The sequence below is a fragment of the Pinus tabuliformis genome, chromosome J (assembly GCF_031772625.1).
Source record: "Pinus tabuliformis cultivar Carrire ecotype Pingquan chromosome J, CPIR1, whole genome shotgun sequence".
Classification (NCBI taxonomy): Eukaryota; Viridiplantae; Streptophyta; class Pinopsida; order Pinales; family Pinaceae; genus Pinus; species Pinus tabuliformis.
Window position 1 is genome coordinate 1,008,743,868 of NC_142295.1, and position 26,267 is coordinate 1,008,770,134.

A 26,267-nucleotide genomic window follows, 5' to 3' on the forward strand; every position below is an offset into this window, starting at 1 on the left:
CACAAGGTACATAGTTGTGACATCCTTCACAACTCTCCTTACCTTGGCCCTGCACACATACCTAGACTTTCTCTAAGAGGTTAGAAACCAAAAAAAAATCACATATTACCTTTTTGGTGATGGTCTTCTACCAATGAAATCTTCTTGTAGGTATCAACACCTTGTATACATGTTGACACATCTCCCAAAGATATCTATTGTCAAGGGTCTTCATCTTTTGATATTTCCATCAGAGTCTTCACATCTTTCTGAGAGATTTTCTGGTCAAATCTATCTGATCCATTGGATGTTGATTCCCTTCATCATGGTTACATATTTAACGATCTCTTCCATCCACACATCATCCATTCCCAAGAGATTTTAGAGTTCTTCAATTGTAGTCAACTACCTCATACTTCATATGAGGACATATTATGTTGATTTCATCTAGTTTGACTTTTGTCTTACTGCATCGTTTCATAGGAGGAGATCCTTTCCCTTTTGATCGTGCTCAATCCATTTTACTTGCAACCATATATCATGACATTACAATAATAAATACAAATACAAATACAAGCATGCATACCTCATTTTCCCTTAAGGCTTCTTTCAAAATATTTCCTGATCGAATGAATCTTCAATCCCTTGATTTGCTTCATCATGTTATCAGTCCTTCATCTCATGATTTCCATAAGTTGGAATTCTTGATGAAGCACTCACCACCTTCCCAGGCTAGGAGATCCTCCATTGATATTTGTATCAGAGATTCTTCAGGATCTAGTATATCCCCATCTGAAAAATGTTCCCTTTGTCTTCGATGACTTATTCCTTTCCTTCAATGTACAATGAGATTCCCAAGAGCTATATCCTTTATGATTCATACAAGCTCTTGTTTTTCATTATGCCACGATGCATCTTCTTACTACGATCATATCTGTAACGACTTCTGATAAGATCCTTTTGAGAGGGATTTCATCTCACTCATATTGGAGATAAATTACTCCCTCTTCCCTTTATCTTCCTCTATCCTTCAAATGATATGAACCCTTTTCCATAATTTTTTCATATTGTTGTTCTATCTTGTTAACCTTTCCTTTATATATAGTTGAGTCCTTTCAACTTACCTTTCTCTATCTAGCATAGAGGTCATAAACTGTTGATTGAGGTGACCTTCTTGTTCATAGACATTTGTCACCTTTCTTATCAATGATGATTATCTATTCATCATTTTCTCAGATATCTCATTTGAGATCTCATGAAGATATTTCTTCATTCTTTGGCACCTTTTGCACTATATTTCAGAGAGTATATGTATTATTCTCATGTCTCCTTTCTTAATTTATAGAACATTAATAGTTCTCATGAATTCAAAGGAGACATTTATGTACTGACTTCTCTAAGGATAATGAAAATCCTTCTCATTGCATCCAAGACCCTTGATGACCCATTCAATATATATAGGTCTTCTTGCATCCATGAAGTCATAATACCAAATTTGACTATATATAAAAAAGGTACTTACTTGATTGTGAAGATGAAATATTCACCTTTATCAAGTTGGTAGTAGTTGGAGTAGACATATTGGTGCTTCCTTTGACTGAGATATTTGATATGCAGATTGCCTCATTTTCCTTCGAGCTATCTTGATTTATGTTTTTGGGCTAAATAAGGAATCTATGCAACATCTTCTTGTGATTTCTTTCCATGATATAGAGACCCATCAATTAGTGTTATCAACGAACACCTTCATTCTTCATCGATTACTATTCATAAAAATCATGTTGTAGATGATCCACTTCTTTGAGTGAGAATCCGAGTTGTTCTTTATTGAAAGGATCAATCATTGTAATTTTGAGATCATGCCATGATGTGGATTGTGGGAGTCACCAAAGTTGTTACTATGCATCTTGAGATTTGGCTATTTCATTCTCTGATTGTTTTCTTTCAAAACCCTTTGTTGTAGACTTGAGGATGTAGATTGTCTCTTAGATATAGGTCTTATTCTTTGATTGTATATCCTTCATATAATTTTTTGCCTTGACCTCTGAATGTCACTTTTATGCTCTTTTCCTTGACTATTGAACCAATCCCTTTGATACCATGTTGATGAATCTAGGGCATGCATAATTAAATTAATTCTTCGTTACATGGTAACAATTTGTGAATTGTTTATACAATTAATCTTAGCTTGATGTTCCATTCATTATTAGTGTGAGTGTTTACATCATCAAATGGTTATCAAAAAAAAATGATACAAGAACACAAATATTTTCCAGGGCCAACAACTCTCCCTCCTGTAGAGGAAAACCCACACAAAATTATTCTTATAGAGATTTCATTGATGAACACCAAGACCACGACCCTTGACGCAATCTCTCTCTCCAATACCAAGACATCAATCCTTTTCTTCATTGCTGTTGGAATCATCATCCTTGCTACATCTCTACCTCACTGAGATTTTCATTATTGTGGGCATCATTGCTGCACTATTATTGTCTCTTGATATTTCCATAGAGGTGATATTGTATTCTTCATTGAGATCATGATCTTTTAGGAGAAAGATCATGATCTTTGTCACTGATCATTATTGTCATCACAATTTCCTTTATGATTCTATATCATAACAATTGTTGTCATTACAGTTTCCTCATCTGCACCATTTGATACATCTTGAAAACCTCATCACTACTCCTCTATATGTCTTGGCTTTGCAATTCTCTTCAACATGTTTATATATAATATACATATGTTGAGACTCTAGTTGTCACTACTCATCAAGACAGTTTCTCCTTATAATTTTGATATTACTCATTGCAATGAGATGATAATGATTAGGTTTGCATCTTTGATCTCATCAATACTGTAACCAATTATATCACTGTCCTTGAGGTATGCGAGGTAGGAGAAGAAAAGTGTATATATCAATATTGTTGTCACAGGACTTAAGATGATGTCGAGATTGTTATGCATCCTCATCTTAAACCCTTTCTAATCCAGACGTTTGATATTGACACATGACTGCACCTACAGGTAGGCTGAGATCCTCCATCCAAGATCTACATCTTATGTTCATAAATATGCCAATATTATCATCACAAAAATTATGTTTATGCCCAAATCACACTTTAATACACAGCCTTTTCTGCTTTATCCATCTAAGGACTTCACCTTTAGATCACAGGTATGACGAGAGGAGATTAACCTAGGCTTTGTTGCTTCTTATAACCATTTGAGGAGGTAGTTGAACCCTAGACCTATCCTACCTTAATGTGACCCTTCTGCTCCTCAATTACCCAAAAATTCAGAGACAAATTGTGAGTTCTCTTATGTCATTTGCGTTGACCCCTCATGGGTATTTATAGTAGTGTGTGCTCCTATTGGAGCCAACTTGAGTGTGAACGGATGTGTCTCTTCCCTTGAGTTCACATGATCTTTAGTTATGCATTTTAATTCATATTGGAGTCAATATGAAGAATTCCTTCTCCTTTTCGCTTACGGACTTCTTGGAAGATTTTGCTTGGTCTTTGGTGGGCTTCTACACAACTTTGTGGACTTTTTTAATTTACATAAACTCATGAGGAGTTTCTATACATGCGACATGACTCTTTGACATATAAATAAATCTTAAAGATATCAAGAAGAAGTCTTTCACCTAGTGACACTTCTTTCTCATGAAACCCATGTAGCAAGGCATAGTAAAATAATTTATTCCCTTTTATTACAGCGTTTACAAAGATCATGTAATTATGAAGACCAAACCTAGTTACACTTTCTTTAGCATGCCTGAGGGATGCTCCAAGCATGAGCTATTTAGTTGAAAAATACAAAATAAACCATAAAATACTCTCTCAATTTTACTAGAAAATCCTTCCCAATATTAACTTAGAAAATTCTAATTGCAGGTTCATTTTTCTTTCTGAAACTACTAAAATTTTGTGTTCATTTAATAAAAAATTAACATATTAATTAATTGAAAAGATTCAAATAAGAATGAAAAAAACCGAATGGACAGACTTGATGCTTGAGAAACCACCCTACCAAGGCTAAACAAATTGTCTCTCAGTTTCTGATGCCCAGGTTAAAACATTGAACAAAATAATTTCCATGATGTGATAAGAAGAATCGAGTCCTATCTACGTCCTCCTAAGAAATGAAATCACCAGATTATTATTGCATCTTCATACCTATGGCAGAAGATTCAACTACCACATTAAATCCTAGCACAATTAAGAAATCTCTAAATTAGAAAACATTATCTGTAGCAACAATATAATATAAATATCATATATACTAAAAAATTAAATATATGATTCCACATTACATACTTATATTGAATAAAAGAATGTACAAATCCTCTACTAGAAATAATTGAAATAAAATTAGCCAAATAATAAAATGGACAAATATTTAAAAAACACTTTTCAAAAATGGATATTTTCACTTGAGTTGAAATGGTGGCCTGGTCACCATGATTGGCTTACATTGTGCAATTACATTTACTTTCCTCGATGAATTAATTTGATTACTTGTTTGAATGGTGAAGGAAAACATTAATGAGTAATTATAGTGTTGGCATTACTTTGACATCTTTTTTGGTGTTTTAATTTTAATGTTATTGGGTTTCTAATTAGAGATCTCTAGTTGTATTCTTCTTGCAATTCTCCAACCATCCAACCAAGTAGAAACAACCTTTCTTGCTACCTAGCCTTCTGACAGATTTCTCTAAACAATAATCTTTTGCATAACCTAACAATACATGTATAAATATATTAAATTCATTTTATTGAATTTGTTTTTTTACAGGGATCGGAAACCCATTAACCGTGGTTGAAAAATGGACACTATGCATATAAGTTTCTTGTTATCCCAATCCAGGGCAAGAAATGATTACTTATGTGCTATGCAATATTGTGATAAGCAAGAATGGATGAGGATGAGTGGAGGGTCTGCACTCTAGGGTTTCTGCGATCTCTGCAATGACATATCTCTCCAGAAAGCTGCAGACCTACAAACGTTGATGGTATCACGACCTTGCATTCTCAGCAAGATAGGTTCGAACTTCATGAACCCCCCCAGGGGGAGGGCTCAGCGCCTCCCCCAATGGACGATGAAAAGCGGCAAAGCAATAAGGAAGGCGATAAACCAGAGTATCAGAGTGAGGACAGTATGGATCTGAACTCACAACAGGCAAAAAAGGATAACAAAGAACTGCCCAAGATCAGCTCAACAACATGCAAGCCAGTGGCCGCTGAACACCCGAAAGTAGAATTTCCAAGTCACAGAATCAATGCTCAGATACAGTATATGAAGGACCATGCTCTGATAGGAAAGTTTATCGGACTATGGCCGACTGAGAAGGTGCTACGGGGATGGATAGCAGCGAAATGGAAACCAAAAGGACATATCACCCTGTAGCTGGGACCTAAAGGGTTCTTCACAGCCATTTTCAACTACTTAGAGGACCAGAACAGGGTTCTGGATGGAGGGCCTTACTTCTTCAATGCTGTCGGACTGTATCTCAGAGGATGGGTAGAGCGCTTCAACCCTGATAAGGAGGATCTCAGTTGGGCTCCAGTCTGGATTCGACTGTACTCGCTTCCTGTGGAGTATTGGGAGGAAGCCTCTCTACAAGAAATTGGTAATGTTCTGGGCGAATTTATAAAAGCTGCAGAGGAAACAAAAATCCGAAGATATACCTCCTACGCACGCATTTGCGTCTACATGCACCTCAACAAGGCCCTTCCGGATGCGGTAAGTTTAATCCATGACGATGTTGAGTGGGTTCAGCTGATTGACTATGAACATGTGCCATTTAGGTGTAGAAGATGTCATGCCCTGGGCCACCTATTCAGGGACTGTCCTCTCACTCAAAAACCTTCATCCCCTTCTGCCCCAGATAAGCCTGAGGCTGACGGCTTTACCAAAGTGGCCAGTCGCAGGAAAAACCACAAGAAATCAGCTTCAAATCCCAAAATGCCTCAAGCCAGCTCCTCCAAGCCTTCAACAAGCAACAACTTTGAAGCATTAGCTCATCAAACTGATCCTAGCTCTGAAACTCCCACTCCCCCTGAGAAGGAGGCAACGAAGGACACACAATCGAAGCATATAGGTTCTAGATCGCTCCAAGAAGATCCTCTGCCCAGAGATACCTTCTCCTCAGCTAAGCTCAAGGCCCCAGCCTGGAACACTCAAGGAATGGAGGTAGACAACTTACAATCTGATCCCAGACTAGAAGCAGAAACAGATGAAGAATTAAATGAATCTCAGCACATGGAGGAGGAACCAGAAATCATAGATATTGGGGAACTAGACATTCAGGGCCTAGAGCAGGCATGTCAAACAAAAAATTTTGACAAAATTCTAGATCGACAACTAGAGAATCTGGAGGAGATCCTATCATGGGCACAAAGGAAATTTTTTTTAGGTATTCAGACTGGCAGCCCCTGGGATGGAAGATTCATTACCAAAGATATCAAGAAACGTGGAAGGAAAACGGATCTCCAACGAACAATCAGAATAGGAGAAATGTTAGTGGAGTCAGGCAGGTACTCCAAGCTAACAAAGTACTATAACTCCCTCCAAAATATTTCCCAATGAAGTTAATCTCATGGAATATCAGAGGGCTCAATGGCCCAGGGAAAGGCAGGTTACTCAAAAACATGATAATGCAAGAAAAACCACAAATCCTCTTCTTGCAAGAAACCAAATGCAATTCAAGTGCTCTGGAAAGGATTGCAGCAAAAGTATGGCCAGGAAGTCTCACAGCTGCAGTGGATGCCGATGGGGCATCTGGAGGCCTTGCAGTCTTATGGGATGCTCGTTCTATTCTGCTCAACAACATCCATGCAAATAAGAATTTCATCCAAGCAACTTTTCACATAATCGGGACCAATATACACGGGCATTTAACCAATGTGTATTTTCCCTAGGAGGCTCTGCATAAAGCAGAAATCCTGAACACTCTCTCAGCAATCAACGCTGATAGACAACATCCACTGTGGATTTCAGGGGGCGACTTCAACTTGATCACCAGGCTGGAAGAAAAAAGGGGAGGCAGAAACAGAGGAAGTCAGGAAGGGAAACCCCTAAAAGATTTTATTCAGAACAACTGGCTTATTGACCTGCCTTTCAATAATGGACTTTTTACATGGAGCAACAAGAGAGCAGGGGTGCATCAGATCACCTCCCGTCTGGATAGATTCTTACTTTCAGACAACGCTATTCATATTGGAGGAGACTTTGCTGCTTCCATCTTGCCATTCTCAGGATCTGATCACTGGCCAATCTCCCTTCAATGGACTCGTCCTGGTAACACGACCCGAAGACCATTTCGTTTTGAGGCTTTCTGGCTATCCCACCCAGAGTTCAACAACTTAATCAACTCAGAATGGACCAATTTCTCCCCTCCTAATGGTTCAAAGATGTCTCAATTTCAGCAGAAGCTCAAGCATCTCAAAGGCAAGATCAAACAATGGAATCATACTTCTTTTGGTAATATTTTCTAGGCTCAGAGCACCCTCGATCAAGACATGAAACGTCTGTAGCAGAGGATTATCATTGAAGGCCGATCCGATGACCTGTCAGAACAGGAAAAAATTCTTGAGGCGCAAATCTTAGAGAGGGCCAAACAGGAAGAAACGCTATGGAGGAAAAAATCAAGAATAAGATGGCTTAAGGATGGCGAAAAAAACACAAAATTTTTTCATAGTACCACCATCCAATGCAGAATGAATAACAACATAACTCACATTCAAAATGAGCAGGGGGCTAAGGTGGAAACACATGAAGAAATTGAAAGCGAACTTCTAAACTATTTCAAGCAGGCGCATCATGAGCCACATATAGACAGATCGATAGCCATAGAAAAAATTACAAGAAATATTCCTAAAATTATCTCAGAGGAGCACAATCAACTTCTTCTCAGGCCTGTAGACTTACAGGAGGTTGAAACAACAGTTTTTCAGCTGAAAGCGGGAAAGGCACCTGGCCCAGATGGATTTACCTCCAACTTTTTCCACAATTTTTGGGAATTGATCAAAATGGAAGTTTGGCAGGTGGTTGAGGAATCAAGAACCTTGAGATGGATGTTTCCTGGATTGAATGCCACATTCATTGCCCTTGTTCCCAAGGAAGCTCAGCCCAGTACTCCCGACAAATTCAGGCCTATTGCTCTGTGCAATATAATCTACAAGATTATCTCCAAAGTCATCGCTTCCAGACTCAAACTGCTGCTTCCTCTCATTATTTCGCCTGAGCAATCTGGATACGTTGAAGGTCGGAAGATTACGGATGGTATCATCCTTACTCATGAAATAATCCATTCCCTGAAGCAATCCAAGAAGCCAGGTATGCTCCTTAAAATAGATCTTTCAAAGGCTTTTGATAGCTTAAGCTGGCTGTACATTAAAAAAACTCTAATTTCTTTTGGTTTTTCTCCTCCTTGGGTAAGGTGGGTTATGAGTCTCCTATCCTCCTCCTTCTTTTCGGTCCTGATCAATGGTATTCCCTCCTCTCCTTTTCATCCTTCCCAGGGAATTAGGCAGGGAGACCCTCTCTCCCCCTTCCTTTTTGTTATTATGGCAGAAGGATTGGGCCGAAGCATTAAATTAGCTCAGCAATCTCAGCTCCTTAAAGGCTTGTCTTTCCACAACTCTTCCACCTTCACTCACCAGCAATTTGTTGATGACAACATGCTATTTGGTCATCCATCAGTCCAGGAAGCTCGTCAGCTCAAATCTTTATTGACGGATTTCTCGGATGCCTCAGGAGCCTCTATCAATAAATCCAAATCCCAAATATTCTTTTTCCATACCCCTGCTATTACCCAAGCGGCTATAGCCCGCATTCTAGGATTTTCTATTGCTGTCCTTCCTTCCAAATATTTAGGAGCTCCTTTGACTGCCTCGGCCTTGAAGCATTCTTCATGGAAGATCCTATTAGAAAAATTGGAGGCTCGCCTTTCCTCTTGGACTCACAGAGCCTTAAATATGGCGAGTCATCTAGTCCTCATAAAAGTTGTTCTTCATTCCATGCCGCTCTACCTTTTTTCCATCCTTGCGGCTCCCAAATGGGTTCTCAAAGAAATCAAGCATCTCCAGAGATCCTTTCTTTGGGGCAGCTCAGGTCAAAAACGCAAATGGGCTCTTGTTAAATGGGACACAGTTTGTCTTCCAAAGAGTGGCGGTGGTACTGGATTGAGGGATCCTTCTCACAGCAACGAGGTCATGGGGGCTCGAATATGGTGGAAATGGCTTACTATGCCACTCACCCCCTGGGCTACTATGTGGACAGCAAAGTATGCAAGCAATCGGCCAACAGAGGAACTAATACGAATGTCAGAAGTTAGCATGGGCTCCCTAATCTGGAATTCGGCCAAGCAGCACAGAAGCCTAATTCAGCAGCATAGTTTCTGGGAAATAAAGAATGGCAACACAGCAAGGTTTTGGGAAGATTCTTGGTAGCAGATGCCCAAGTTAAAGGACCTAATTTCTCATTTGCAACTTCCGGAGCAGGATATGCAGACATATGACAAGGTTAAAAACTTTTGGAATACCTCTTCTACTCAAGGATATAGGCAATGGATCAAAGCGGATCAAATTCTAAGACAGGGAACCGCACAAGTTCAACAAACTCTTAACACAGAATTAATGAAAAGGAGAATACAACTCTCTGAAGAAAGGGATATACTCAGATGGGGATATGAAGAAAAAGGCACCTTCACTACAAGAGAAGCTTATAATATCCTAATCAAGGAACATATGGTTAAAGACCCTCTCTGGAGCAAAGTTTGGGACCCTACCAACTGGCCAAAAATCTCCACCTTTCTCTGGCTCTTGTGTCATAACAGGATCCTCACATGGGATAATCTCAGGAAGAGGAACTATCATGGGCCCTCAATGTGCCCCAACTGCAGACAAGAGGAGGAATCCATAAAGCATCTCATGCATTCCTGTCATATTGCGCGCAAACTCTGGGAAAAGGTCAGCTTCCGATGCCAAAAGGAAGGAAGAATACATGGAGACATCATCGCCACAATTCGCAACTGGGATCGGAATCCTTATCAAAGCAAGATCTTAAATTTCTTATGGAAGCTCATTCCGGGCTTCCTTATGTGGGCCATCTGGAAGGAAAGAAATCGAAGAATCTTCAAGGATCATTCTGCGCCTCTGGAGAATCTTTGGAAAATTATCTGCCAAAATATCAAGGAAACCATTTCTCTTCATTCATGGTATCAGGAGGACCTTCCCTCTCTCCCCCAAGAACAAAATATCTGGGCTAATTGGAACCTTCAGTGGAATCAAGAACATATTTCCAAAGGCACAAAACCTCCAGTGGATCGTTCACCTGAAAAGTGGCTCCCCCCTCCCAAGTATATGTTCCAGCTAAACTTTGATGGAGCCTCGAAAGGTAATCCAGGTAACTCGGGCTTTGGAGGGATTTTTAGAGACTATAAGGGTGCCCCTCTTCTATCCTTCCTAGGATCAAAAGGATGGGACACCAATAATTCGGCTGAATTGGAAGGTCTCTGGCAGGGTCTCATTCAAGCTCAAAACAAGGGATTCTTTCCGCTTATCATAGAAGGCGATTCTCAGATCATCATAAATATGGTTTCTAAAATTATGCAAGGCACTCCCTCAAGCAAAGTGAGCAACAGTTGGAGAATGGCGAAGAGGCTTGAGCTCATTGAATCCTGGCTCTCCTCTCATAGGGTGATCACTCTGAAGCACATCCGCAGGGAAGGTAATAAAGTAGCTGACTTACTAGCTAACATTGGAGTTGAATGTGGGCTGGATCTTCACACAGGATCAATCTCCAGCTTGGCCTCTGAAACACAACTCATGGATTACCAAAACCTTGTGAAGAATGAAATGGAACAGGAAGGAGAAGAGCACCCAGATGCGGGTGAATTAAATGTTAATTGATGGATTTATTTAATATTTCCGGCGCTCGGCCCTGCCAGATGCAGGACAACGCTCCTCTCCATGCACATATCTGGCTCAAGCTGGCTCACCTCAGGCAAGAACGATTCTGCATGAAGATTGCCTTAATTGCTGACCCCGTCCGAGGAAAGGTGATTTTTGATATAATCATGGCAAATTTGGTTTACCATTCCATTGTTCACGCCCCGTTCTCATGCCATTGCTCGTTTCTTGTAGCAATTCCCTGCAGTAGGTCAGTTTCAGACATCAGTGGGTCACTCTTGGTGGCTCTTGGTGGTGGAATTGAGCTTCCCTCTTTCCAGTCTCAGGCCTATCCTCTGAACTTTGCTCGCAACCACCTTGTGCTGTCTCGTCTCCCTTCCAAAGATACCTGTTCTTCTGAGATTCCCCACCGTTGCTTAGTCATGGTCCGTGAGCGCATGAGAAGCCACCATGGAGGGAGACGTGGGGGCCGTGGGCATTCTCGGTCTACTCACTCTGTCGATCAACCTCCGCCCCCTGCTACTCAGCCCTCATCTCTGGCAAATACGCCTCCTCTTAGCCCTTCCCGCAGACCTTTCCCGCACAATGCTTTTCAGACTACTCATTTCAAGTTTCAGAGTAGCCTTAACAGGCCCATTATCACGGCCAATATTACTATTATCTTTTCTGAAGAAGAGGATCAACCTCAAGCAACAGAGAGCACTTCAGCTGAGCTTGCATAGGGCGGCAACAGAATGACGGGCAGTCATGGCAATGTGCAGAATATGGCTGAAGGAGGCAAGGTGGATAGGCATGGTGAGCAGCACGACGACGGTGGTGCTCCTGGTGACACTCAACCTCCAGATGGCAGCACTCATGGAGCCTCTGTTTCGATGACCATCGCAGGCAGTTCCAGCGGCATTCATCCTTCGTCGATCCCTCCAGGAGGCAATGGCACTGGTGACGTGGCCGGGGATGAAGATATCTGGTATGGCAATGCATGCCCTATTGTGGAGGAGCTTCCGGACGAGGATATGGTAATATGATGCCTCCTGGGCCTTTCGCGTTCTCCCAGAAGTTTTCTATTAGCTTTTTGGTTAGATCAGGCGGTTTTGAGTCTGTAGTTTTGTTTCAGCCTCGACGGTTTGGTAGCTTGGTTCTCAGTCTTAGCGGGGTGGCATTCTGTAGCTCTTTGGCGGATATGAATAATGTCTCGGTCTCTTGTTTCTGGGCTCGATAGTTTCATAGAGGGTTATCCCATCTCTTCTTTATGGTCTTATCGTGGTATTCAGGCCCCTATGTTTGGCTCCTTGCTTACTGTAACTGGTCCTCCCATGCTTGGGACAGTTTTGATATGCTGCAGGCTCTCAGATGCTCTTGCCTGAGGCCTCTTCCTCCTTGTATTATATTTTTTATTTTCCTTTAATAGAATTAGTCTTTACAGAGAAAAAAAAATATTGCGATAAACAAATTCGTCCAAAGGAAAAGGAATGTACCTGGAAGAACAACAAACAATGAAGCCTATTATATTGCATTGCTAGAAGGCTTAGGAAAAGTTAGGGACTATGGATCCAATGGAATTGTAGTCTTCACCAATTCTGAACTTGTGTGCAACCAGATGAAAGGCATGTACCAACTTAAAAAGGAGACGTTAAAACATATGCATGGAGAAGCAATAAATATTTTCAGTCAATTTCAATAATTAAGCAGAATCCATTGTGCAAATGTTAATAGGATGTCTAGTGATCTATTGTATGGGGCAATTCCAATTCATATTTTTTGTGTGAAAGATGAATTACTGTTAAGAAGTTCTCCACCAATATTTATTGATGGACATTGTAAGATATATTTGATATGTGTGTGTTTTTTAGTTATCAATGTGTCATTTTTAATGACCATGTGTTTTTTTCAATTATATACCAAGTGTGACCCCACTATGTAAGCACAACTTGATGAACTTGGCATGTTTTAGAAAATTTTGTATTTAATTTTCAAAATGTGAATTCTTCAACACTTGTGTTTTTAGTCTTTCAATGTTTTTAAATATCAATTTTAAGATCTTAAAATGCATGATGTAATTTCAAGGCTTAAATCAATTAAATGCATGAGGTAACTTTGAGGGTTATCTCAATTTTCTGAATTTTTAACCTTTTTAAATAAAAATTTCAATATTGTTAAATTCATGTTGTAACTTGAAGAGTTACAAAAAAGAAATTGAATCCATGATCTTTTCAAATAAAATTAAAAAAAAAAAAAATGTAAATCCACAAGGTAATTTTTTAAATATCATGCACGTTTAGATATCTATAGATATCTATAGATATCCATATCATGGATGCTCATTTGCCAGATGATTCTTTGAGGCGAACATCAATAGAGTCTCATGCATCTACTCGAGTGGGAGGTTAAGGCCGTCGATAAAAGAGAATATAAAATTAATCTCGAGTGGTCCATCGTTCATGTCATGGTGCGTGTGTGTATATATATGTATGTATGTATGTATGTATGTACCTATGTATGTATGTATGTATGTATGTATATATATATATATATATATATATATATATATATATATATATATATATATATATATATATATATATATATATATATATATATATATATATATATATATCTATATCTTTGTGTGTGTGTGTGCATTTACTTAAATTATAAATCCGTAGAATCATATGTATGTACATATAAATATTGAAAATTGATTTTCTATTTTTCTAGATGATTCGTTCACAATGTTGTTATATGATGGTGGTCAAGATTCTCCTAGTGGTTATCAATCTCAGGGTGGTCATGAATCTCAGGGTGGTAAACATTCTTCTGGTTGTCAACATCATTTTGGTAAATTATACATGTCTATATTGCATACATCTATGAATACATTTGTTCATATCTTTTTATATTTATGAAATTTTATATATATTGATCCAAAGGGTTAAAATGTTGGTCCAAGTAGACGTAAGCAAGGCTAGAAAGCTCAAGAAGAAGGCGAGACACCAACTACTTTTTATCCATCTGATATTCCGAACGAGCTTCCTTGGGAGACAAACCTCTTACGATGCACATTACAAAAGTGAAAAACTCATTATTCTAAATTGAGGAAAGATCTTGGGAGTTTGGAGCTCCGTACAGAGAGTAGAGAAAGCTTAGAAATAGTTACACACTCTCTAAGCTCATTTCTTGAAGTTTACGAGAACCTTGGGCCAACCGCGGATTCGTTTATAAATATGATGAGGCATAGAAAGGAAGCAGTGATGGTTCCTAATAAATGGCCCGAGGTTAATAAAAGGGTTGTTGGGTGAAAATATTATCGTTTAATTCTGTTGTAGTACTTGCACAACTATTTAATTTGTCAATCTAAGGTTCGTAGGCTTACAAGGTACATGCACTATATATGCAGGACCGAAGTGGAACTAATTTAATCTAAATTACTGAAATCAAATTAATCTAGGAAGGCATTGAAACACTAACTAGGAAAGCAGGAAATTGCATAAGGGAAAAACAATTACAACATGTGAAGAATTGAATGACAAACAACATATGTGAGCTCACAACAATAAAACTATCTCAAATTATATTACAAGAATCAAATTGCAAATCATAAAAGCATAACAATAAAAGATGAAAAACTCTTTCCATTATTCATTATTATCAAAATGAAGAGAGAGCACTCTCTTATATACATGAGGAAGATAACCATCTCATAATTACATATCCAATATTCTCTCAAGCACTCTCAACTAATTTCCCATTATTACAAGATATGATCCCTTTGAATCCTCCACAAATCTCTCAAACATTTTCAACTACTTTCCCATTATTACAAAATATGATCCCTTTGAATCCTCCACAAATCTCTCACATATGTTGGATAAGATATGCTAACCAAATCCTCCATGATTTTCTCCTTAGGAATAGGCTTGCATAATTATCTCCTTAATATGGTGGAGGAGATATGGATAAGATATGCCAACCAAATCCTCCATGATTTTCTCCTTAGGAATAGGCTTGCATGATTATCTCCTTAATATGGTGGAGGAGATATTTGAGAATTCTCTTGGATTAATTCTTCACATATTTCGTACACATCACAAAACTCACATATTCTTGAGAGATATATAAAAATATGTATATTTTCTAATATTTAATCATAAATTCACTTGTAATACAAAAACGAATAAAATGGAAAATAAGAAGGTGAAACCCAAATGTATTTATGAAAATGATATGATAAAAGGTTAATGGGATGATGAAATGTAAGGAATAGTGAAGAAAAAGGTGGATGAAAATATGACATTTATGAGTCCCAACATCCTCCCCAACTGAACTTGTTGCATGTCCTAATGCAACCATGCATGGGTCTCTTTAAGAAAATTTGGCATCTTGAACTTTGGTTTTACATGATGATGTCTTTTAATAATGAATGTTTCTAGGATATGTGAAAGACATGAGTAACAACTTACATTTTCTTATGGTTGGTTCTTGTGTGACAACCATGCATACAAGGAATTTTGGTTCTTGTGTTAACAACATTCGTTTCGTTTTATGTTCTCTTTTCTTCAATAATAATGTAAACACTCACTGGAAATCATAATGGGCATAAGAAAGCCCTTTTGTAATATTAATGAAGCATGCCAATATTGCGTATGAAGCAAAGTGCAACAAAGTATCATTGGAAAATAAATGTTGGTGAATGGTAAATGAGAAAAATGGAGTGATAGTGGTGAAGAAATAGAATCATGGTAGTGAATATAGTTCTTCCCCCCCCCGCAACTGAATTGGTTGCATATCCTCATGCAACTTTACATGGCTCATGAAAGGAAATGTAGCATGGTGAGGGAATATTCCAAAATATTCAAGTTAGCATATAAGGAATTGCATGATTAAATATTAGAAAACACCATACCTCTACTTACCCAAGAATGATGAACTATGCAATAGGAATGTAGCTATTGCTGTTGCTGGATCAAGAAAATATCACTGATGTTGTTGTAACTGGATCCTAGGAAATGAAGGAATCTGAATGGCTGATGTTGAATCATGGAAAAGATAAATTTTGAAAGTGGAACTGTGGTACTCTCATAGATCACAATTCATGTTGTTGTAACTGCTGAGGGGGTCGTGAAAACGTGTATAGTCTTCACCTGCTACTAAACTTCTTGGTAAAATTCTAATCATGCGAAAGAATGTGTTGATGTCGAGCATGAAAAGAAATCATTGGATTATCGGCCATTGATGCATGTCGTCAACCAATGCGAGGCAACTCACCATTGATGTCAATGAGTGCCAAGGTACCCAAGTACATCTTGCAAAATGCGAATAAAGGGGTTGACATCGAGCCATTTGCAAGATCTGAAGATCAAGGGATATTGATGTATTCCCATGATTGTCAGCGAGAGAACTTGCCATTAAGGCATGCAAGCCTCTAGGTACCCAAAAGGAACTCTAGTATATTTCCCAGATAAGGTGTTGATGTCAATGGGGCAAGACTTGTTGAAAGGTGGGCCTTAAGGAATCCCACATCAGTAAATGTGAGTTTGTACAAAAAGATTTGGTAGGACTATAAATGGAAAGAAATCACGGACAAGCAGTGTGGATCAGCATGACGAGGAAAACAAGGCAATGTAATCATGGAAAGGGAATGAGTTTTATTCAAAAGGAAAAGTAGAAGGAAAAAATAGATTGAAAAGGATAAAGGAATGTATCCGATTCAGAAAAATACGCGTGCATGAAGTCGTGAAAGATAAGGTAATGGAAGATGGGCTGCAACATAAGGATGGTCTAGGCGTTTGGAAGGAAATAGGTGAGTAGTCATGACGCAAAAGGATTTTTGTGTAGTGGAAAATGTCATGATATGTGCAGTGAAGAATTAGTTCCTTCAAGCATCCAATGATGCATGTTTCATTGTGATTTCAAAAAATCACTTTTGCATTAGATTGTCTTCACTCTGAAAAACTTAGCACCATTCCTGCATAAAAATTGTCACCTTTGTGTGCCATCTCCATTGATCATTCCTGTATGAAGTGACTAAAAAACAAATTAGCTCATTTTCAAGAATTTATGAAATGTCAATTTTTTTTTAATTATTTTTCGAAGTTACACTAATTGTGGGTGAAAAGGGTGTCGTAATGTTGAGCTTTCTGCATAAGCTTCTCGTTGATCTACACATAACACCAATCTCATTTCACTTGTTAGTGTATGCATCCTAACTCTTGCCCACAAATTCACAAAAGAAAATCCAACATACAGACAAGAGACTAACATTTTAGGCATATCTTTTACCGTCCATGGCCGTAGCTTTTGAATGCATCGAACTGTTTTTCCCCTCCTTCAAAATAGGTCGATTATCCTTCTCTCCAGGTTTCCACGTGTACCACATTTCTGTAACTTGCATCAGAATAAATTTTGTGATCATGCCAGGGTCTAATACTGCATCAAAATTTTTATGGAACATCGAATGCGATGACAATATAAATCTGCAATGAGATCAGAAATATTAAGGTGCAGAAATAGATATAAGTGGTAAATTGTGTTCCTTTGAAAATTCTCGCAACCTTAGCAAGCGAGCCATTGAAACAGCATTATCGACTATCTCACAAAGCACAGTAGTGGAATTTAACCCTGCCACTATTGCCAAATCCGCAGATGCTTTTATATGAAGCTCGATAAGAATCCTCTTTCTCTTCTGACATTGAAGCCAGGTACCGCAGCTTTCAAAAACAAATTATACATGCATCATAGCCATCCATATCATCGTTGTCATCATATTTACCTTCAAAATTTTCTCTTGAAATCCTTCTCTCTCCATCTCGCTCGGAGACTCACCTCTGTATGAGGAGGCTGCTGCAGCTACTACATTTCTCTTTTTGTAAAAGAGAAGATTTATTAAAAGATGCAGCAATTGTCCCTCGTCCTCCAAAGAATACAGTTGCACCCATGCATGATTTTCGTTGTGATAACTGTGTCTTAGTCATGAGCGATTCCTCGCGTTTTGGCAAATAAGCAACTTCGCCTCCACAATCGAAAAAATAAAAAACAACGCCATGATCAAGACACACAAACAACGATAAAGGAAATCCATCAACATGTTCATCTAATAATTTTTTTTTAGTAGTTCCATGTCCAAGTTCGAATTTTGCAAGGGACTGGAAACCTAGCCATAGTATATCTTGGCTTACATCTGCGATGACGACATTCCCTCAGGATTCGGCCATTGCAAAATTTGTTAATAGCTATAGACATAATGGCGTGGAAAGAAATGCTGCTTTGATATTTAGCGTTTTTGATTGCTCCCACCAGACATGACAGATTCTTCCTTGTCTTTCACTCCATTATTGCCTGGTTCATGACTGTGGTGGCAGAACTATTGGCCAAAAAACAAAAATATGTTACAAGTTCAAGATTATCGGGAGTCAGAGCCACATGGGCGTCGATTCAACTTCCAATCTGAGGCAAGGGAATCAAATCCTTGAATGTAGGAAGATCTGGAGTAACTGCCTCCTCGATATTTGATTTAGTGATAGAAAAATCCGATTTAACTTATCGTGCAGTGATTTGTTCCTGCAAAATTGGAATTTGTATTATCGTTTCCTAATTTTTTGGACAAAGAGTCAGACTTTTAATTTATGATTTGGAGGATTTTGTGGGCGTTGCTGAGGGAGTTGTGATGGTGGAGGGAATCTTTTCTATTTTTGTATTGACAATTCGTTTACATTTTTTCGATTCGCACAAATAACCTGCAATCCCCAAGTCTCAGTCTCGAGGCATATGTATGAGAACGCTATGACAAAAATTGTTTTAAATGTGTAGGTGCAGTGATGGAATTCCAAGTTTATTATGAAGCAAAAGCAATGGTTTCTTCTGTGCCAGTAAGATACGCACATCTCTTCCCTATCGTAGCAAGGCCTCGTGAAGCGTTGCCACCAAAATTCATTGATAAATGTTGAGAAATAGACACAACAATTTGCAGATGTTTTTGATGAAGCATATTGCAAAACATGAATTTATTGATTCCTGAAATTAGTCTAAATCATCCCTATTTTGTGATCCTCACGATCACACTAAGCACGAAGGAGAGCATACTTATTCTAAACAAAACTGAAAATGAAAGCAAAAACTAAAAATGAAAGCCTACCTACTCTATACTAATTAGAAAAAAAAAATAGTTACGTGTAATTAAACTTCCAATGAAGCCATTCACGTAGCAATAACAACAATATATCTAGTAGAAAATTTTCAAATGAAAAATGAAAATATTCGAGAGTGAATAAGTCTAGTTGTTGTATCTGTAAATCAACTAAAAAATAAAAAGATGAATCTAATCTATTACTTACCTAGAACCATTGTTCGATAAAGCTTTGATAGGCACAGTTTCTCTCACCTAGATCATGTTGTAACTCCTCTTCTTCTCTGATCTGCTATTCTTCTTCCTCGATCTCCTGTTCGAATGATTGTTTGCCATCAGATACGTAGGATTCTTCAAATGTTGAATCTTCGTTTATTTCTTGGGGAGTAGTTGAACTTTCAATTGTTGTCAAGATCTCCTTTTCCAGGGAAGAGGAGATTCTGAATTCTCCAAGGATCTGAGTGAGTAGTTCCAAGCTGACACTCATTATAAAACCATGTTGAAAGAGATTCTAAAAACAAAGTGCTAATAATTGTATGAGTTTTTAATCCTTTTACAAGGTTTTAGTTCACAAAAACTCTTCCAAATCAGCACACTAAAAATTGAATTAAAAACAAAAGGACCACAGAAATAATCTTGAATTCAATACTCAATTAAACCCTCTTACAAGGACTGCTCATTAATTTAGTAATTGAATTCTTCAATTACAACCATGAACCATGAATTCATCAAACACTCTTCACAGTTGCAAAAATCAAACACACTTGCAGAAATTGAAATTCACACTTGCATGAAAAATCAAACTAAACTTCAATCCATCGTGCCTCCCTGGCAACGACGCCAAAATGTTGGGTGAAAATATTATCGTTTAATTCTGTTGTAGTACTTGCCCAACATTTTAATTTGTCAATCTGAGCTTCGTAGGCTTACGAGGCACATGCACTATATATGCAGGACCGAAGTGGAACTAGTTTAATCTAAATTACTGAAATCAAATTAATCTAGGAAGGCATTGAAACACTAACTAGGAAAGCAGGAAATTGCATAAGGGAAAAACAATTACAACATGTGAAGAATTGAATGACAAACAACATATGTGAGCTCACAACAATAAAACTATCTCAAATTATATTACAAGAATCAAATTTCAAATCATGAAAGCATAACAATAAAAGATGAAAAACTCTTTCCATTATTCATTATTATCAAAATGAAGAGAGAGCACTCTCTTATATACATGAGGAATATAACCATCTCATAATTACATATCCAATATTCTCTCAAGCACTCTCAACTAATTTCCCATTATTACAAGATATGATCCCTTTGAATCCTCCACAAATCTCTCACATATCTTGGATAAGATATGCTAACCAAATCCTCCATGATTTTCTCCTTAGGAATAGGCTTGCATAATTATCTCCTTAATATGGTGGAGGAGATATGGATAAGATATGCCAACCAAATCCTCCATGATTTTCTCCTTAGGAATAGGCTTGAATAATTATCTCCTTAATATGGTGGAGGAGATATTTGAGAAGTCTCTTGGAATTAATTCTTCACATATTTCCTACACATCACAAAACTCACATATTCTTGAGATATATATATAAATATGTATATTTTCTAATATTTAATCATAAATTCACTTGTAATACAAAAATGAATAAAATGGAAAATAAGAAGGTGAAACCCAAATGTATTTATGAAAATGATATGATAAAAGGTTAATGGGATGATGAAATGTAAGGAATAGTGAAGAAAAAGGTGGATGAAAATATGACATTTCTGTGTCCCAACAAGGTTCAACATAGAAGATGAAAAATCTATGTTTAATTTCAATTAAGGGCCGAAAATAAAAATGTTGAAGGTGAAATATTTCAAGCACCTTGATGTAGCTTGACATTTTTATGGTATGTTCCTTGCAGCGTATGGAAAGATGCCATGGAATGATGACATTCTAGTTTATTTTGAAAAATTATTTTATGTAAAAAAAAATGGGTATGAAACTCAATTACAATGACCTTCCATCCGAATATTATGGTACTGGGAAAGGTCGACTATATAACTGTAAGGGTGCATGACGTGATGCTAAATTGCCTTGCCCTCAGCCACCTTTGGTATGCCAACCTCCTCGTCTGGTAACTTTGTGGTCAGAGATAGATGCTACTTCTCAAATTAGTCGAGAAGGAAGGGACACCGTTATAGATAACATACAAAGTGCATTGACTTGAATTGAAATCGATCTAAATCAACAAAGAGAACGAGCTAATTCATGTGAAAGTTTTGTATATAAAACAAATGATAAGATAGATAATATGAATAATGAAGAACTTAAAGAATATGCAAAGGCTTGTCGTAATGGTTGGCAAGATCTAATTGTTCATGAAGAAGAGGGTGTGTGATCGATATGTGTCAAAGTTAAGGGTTTATATTTTAATGTAATTTGTAATGTATGTGTTAATTTTGATTCACATACATTTTGTTATTTTTTTAGATATAATCTAACAAAAATGTATCATATGTTCACCATTTGTAGTTAATTCATTTGTTGAATGAAAATTTTGATAATGTCACGGTCCCAGGTTTAGGTTCCAATGAAGATATTTTGAGAGATGTTAGTTTTTTTGAATATTTCATGTTGATACAATTATTATTCTACTTTTATTATATCGGTATATTGTGACCTGACATATTTTTAAAAGAAAGAATTAAATTTATGTATAATTAAATGTTAACAGATTCTGATTCTGACCGATCTTTTGGACATAGCACCACCCTCGTCCTCCCTATTAGGTGATGTGTCACAAGTATTGAATATTTCACTTATGTTTTGTTATAAATTGAAGACAAAGTTTCATTAAAAACTGATTTATAGATTTATCTTATAATTTTAAAATTTTGGAATTTTAGGTTTGGGAAGATTTCCATTGCTCAGGGACTTTAGCGATGGATTCGATAATGGGGATAGGACCATATAAACGACCATATAAACAACTTGAAAATGTCGTGTAATTTTTTTTAATATTGTGAGTTTATGCATTTTCATACATGCAATTTAAAATTTCTAATATATACATGTACATGTATTATACAGGGCATCTAGGAGGGCACAATGGAGGGCGAACACAATGAGGTATTACATGGAATTTGAATTTTTTTTTTAATTTTTTTTTGATGATCTTACATTCTCATTTAATTTTAAAACATTAAAATTTAATTTTAAAGTACATAATCTTATGTAGATATGCAATTACACATGTTGTGCATGACACCCATGATTCAAAGGAGAGCACCAGGAAGTTGATAGATCGTATATTAGGGCGAGATTGTCTAAATTGATGCAACTTTTCATTTTATAGTTTTTTAATGTTATAATTACTTTTATCATGATATAAATTTTGGATATATTTAAAGTAAAATTGTTTATTATGAATTGATGCAACTTATTATTTGACAACGTTTTATTATATATTTTAAAATTTTGGATATACTTTAAATTTTGAACTCTTTATTATGATTTAATACATGCTAATTTTGGAGTTTATGTACAATTTTCCATGGAAGAATTGATGTATGGTTTGACGCTTAAAACTTGGTTTTACATATTTAAGCTCATGAATATGTAGTGCAATGAAAATAAATTTGCATTTAATACATGCTAATTTTGGAGTTTATGTACATCTTTCATGGTACAATTGATGTATGGTTTGATGCTTAAAACTTGGTTTTACATATTTAAGTTCATGAATATGTAGTGCAATGAAAGTAAATTTGCATTTAATACATGCTAATTTTGGATTTTATGTACATTTTTCATGGTACAATTGATGTATGGTTTGATGCTTAAAACTTAGTTTTACATCTTTAAGTTCATGAATATGTAGTGAAATTAAATTAAATTTGCATTTAGTTGGTACATTTTGCATTCAATCATTCTTATAATGTTAGTAGATGATTCTTAGGTTTTGTTTAAAGTTGATTTGTCTTGACTTATTTAGATGAATCTATTAAAATTGCAAATTAAAAAATGTGGTCTAAATTTTTCATTTGAATGAATCAAGTATAATTCGATGTAGATGTCTAAAACAATGATAACTTAAAATTGAAGTATAAAGTATGGCACATGTACATTTTTCATTCATGTATAGAATGGCTACTATGGATGTTGGTTGATAGTTATCTTTTAATATAAAGTTCTTTGAATGCACATTTACATAAGTTAGATAAAACTGCATTATAAAACATGGCCCACAATTTGCATGATTCATGCATGGCTTGATGCTTTTAAATGTTTTACATATTTGCATTTAGTTGGTACATTTGCATTCAATCATTCCTATAATGTTAGTAGATGATTTTCAGGTTTTGTTTAAAGTTGTTTTCTCTTGATTTATTTAAAATGAATCCATTAAAATTGCAATTTACAAAATGTGGTTTGCATTTTGCATTTGGATGAATCAAGTATAATTTGATGTAGATGTCTAAAACAATGATAACTTAAAATTTCATTATAAAATATGATACATGTACATTTTGCATTCATGTATAGAAATGCTACTATGGATGTCAACTGATAGTTAACTTTTAATATAAATTTGTTTGAATGCACATTTGCATAAGTTAGATAAAATTTCATTATAAAACATGGCCCACAATTTGCATGATGCATGCATGGCTTGATGCTTTTAAATGTTTTACATATTTGCATTTAGTTGTTACATTTTTCATTCAATCATTCCTATAATGTTAGTAGATGATTCTTAGGTTTTGTTTGAAGTTTTTTTGGCCTGAAGACTTATTTCAAATGAATCTATTAAAATTGCAAATTACAAAATTTGGTCTGCATTTTGCATTTGAATGAATCAAGTATAATTCGATGTAGATGTAAAACAATGATAACAATTTGTATGATGCATGTGCATGGTTGATTCTTTTAACAGTTTTACATATAATTTAAATTCATGAATATGTAAAAATGAAACTAAATTTTCTTTAGTTGGTACATTTTGCATTTAATCATTCCTCTAATGTTAGTAAATGATGCTTAGTAAATGACTCAACCAACCACAATCACAAATTAAAAGAGAAGTAATAGCGCTCGACTCAAACAACTAGAATAAAAAATTAACAAAGCAGTAAATCCCCAATACAGGTCTACATAACAAGCAGTATAGATATAACTTTGTAACTCAATATAAGACCCAATGAATATCTCTTTCACATCATCAAATTATTAAGAATGCACAACTTAAGAGTTCAAAAAAAGGAATGCTAATGATGTACTTGACTCTAAGTTCTCAGAGATGAATCCAAGTATCTAAGAAGTTATTGGGTTGTTCAATTAAAAAAATCCTAATGGAATGCCATCTTAAATGATCAATTCATGGTCAAATTTTGACATTCTCCATTTTTTAAATTTCAATTATTTTTTTTATTGAACTTCTATCAACTTTATGTGCATTGCACACACCAAGTGACTATATTGACAACTTATGACATCAGGTTGATAGTCTTTAACTCTCATTTTGGTGAGTTTCTTGGAAAAAATAACCTTTTAGTATAATAGACCCTCTTTCAAATATAAAACCGTTATCATCAGAGTCTTCGAATAACTTCATCTTTCATTTAGTGTAGCTCATCAAATAATACTTGACAATTTCTATGTTGTTAGTGGGTGCAACTACAACAAAAACATCTCCTGCACAATGCAACACGTGTAAATTCAGAGCATAATTTACATGAAATTAACTTTATCAATATGGATTAATTTTATTATTTATTTCTAGAGCTCTATATTTTAACTATTATCTAGATACTTATACACATTTATTTTAAAAACATATATATATATATATATATATATATATATATATATATTGAAATCAATTGAAATGTTACCTTCTCTAAAGATATCGGAAACTCGATCAACTTCAGATGATACTATAGTCTCCTTTGATTCCATCTCTTCGAAGCTTGCAACTGACATTTCCCTTTTGTATTTAGTTATGTACGAAGCCAAGGTCTTACATACATATTTTTTTCACAAACATCATTGGATTGTGTGTCCTCTATGCAAATAGGACAAAAACAAGAATTTTTTCTTTTACCAAATGCAAATGCGTTTTAGTAATCCTTTGTTTTAATTGAATGAAATTTTTGAGTCCCTTTTATTGTTTCAATTTCATATGTAATCAATCTATCTACATCTTCGACTCCAATATGCCAAAAAAACCTATAGTAAATTCAGACAACAATTTAAATATGCTATTTAAAATACAATTTATATATGTTGAAGATAATCATTGTCATATTGTTTTAAACTATATAATTTTAAAATTTTAAAATTTTAAAATTAATAAAAAGTATCATATATTAAAACTATATACAAGTTGATTTGTACATATATGTACAAACCTTCATACCTCCCTTGATGCGTTAGTCTAATAGCTTAGTGCGACATCACACCATTGAACAACTTGTTTAGCTAAAACAAGTATGTCTGTAGAGTGGTCCATTTGATATCTTCGAAGTTCTTGTTTTATACATGCCCCTGCACCATCATGTTCTCCTTTTCCATGATCAGTCTCAAAGAAATTCCAATGATGTTTAATGTGGGTTTTCTTATGAATACAAAATAGCCAAAATAATGATCATGAAGATTTGAATTGACCTGCACATCCATCTAACCATATCCAATGTTCATTGAATTTTATTCCACGACCTTTCAATGAGTCACAAACCTTATCAAAACAATGTCATACAAAATGTGTATCATGTGTACGACCATCACTAATATAAAAGTGATATTCTTTAATAACATGGTCATTCTCATTAATGCTTTCCATATCATCAACATTTTTTTCAACATGTCTATATAGAATATGGACAAGCATAGAGACTTGGTTAGAATGATAATATTCACTTTGTATTTCATTTTGTGCAACAAATGTTTAATTCTTTTCAAAATCAACTGTTGACAAAATGGTCCCTGGTGGAAATATTTCACGAGATTTTTTGAATTTCACGTCTTGCCATTGAGCTCTATGTGATTTCTTGGTGTACTTATAAATTTCTGTCTCAAATTTCTTCAAAAACTTTGTCACAATAATTTCTTCTTCTTGTAATTCAATCCTTTTAGCACTTGTACTATTATTTAAAATAATCTATGTGTGGATATATCCATATCTCTTCCATTTCACTTTTAGGTTAGACAATGATTGATCATTTATATTAATATAATATTT

General features: G+C 35.9%; 1 protein-coding gene across 1 annotated transcript; it reads left to right on the forward strand.

Annotated features, from left to right (window-relative positions):
- Positions 1-5,079: 5,079 nt before the first annotated feature.
- LOC149230263 (uncharacterized) lies at positions 5,080-7,484 on the forward strand. Its single transcript, XM_089381253.1, has 4 exons — positions 5,080-5,337; positions 5,395-6,524; positions 6,710-6,824; positions 6,909-7,484. Exons 1-4 carry the CDS (start codon positions 5,080-5,082, stop codon positions 7,482-7,484), a joined length of 2,079 nt encoding a protein of 692 aa, XP_089237379.1.
- Positions 7,485-26,267: the final 18,783 nt, after the last annotated feature.

What these genes read in the sequence shown, in the direction of transcription:
- LOC149230263 (XM_089381253.1), top strand. Translation starts at nt 5,080, where the DNA reads ATGGACGATGAAAAGCGGCAAAGCAATAAGGAAGGCGATAAACCAGAG. An exon ending in ATGTTAGTGGAGTCAGGCAG is followed by an intron (nt 6,525 to 6,709) that starts GTACTCCAAGCT and finishes TGCTCTGGAAAG; the next exon opens with GATTGCAGCAAAAGTATGGC. An exon ending in TTCTGCTCAACAACATCCAT is followed by an intron (nt 6,825 to 6,908) that starts GCAAATAAGAAT and finishes TATTTTCCCTAG; the next exon opens with GAGGCTCTGCATAAAGCAGA.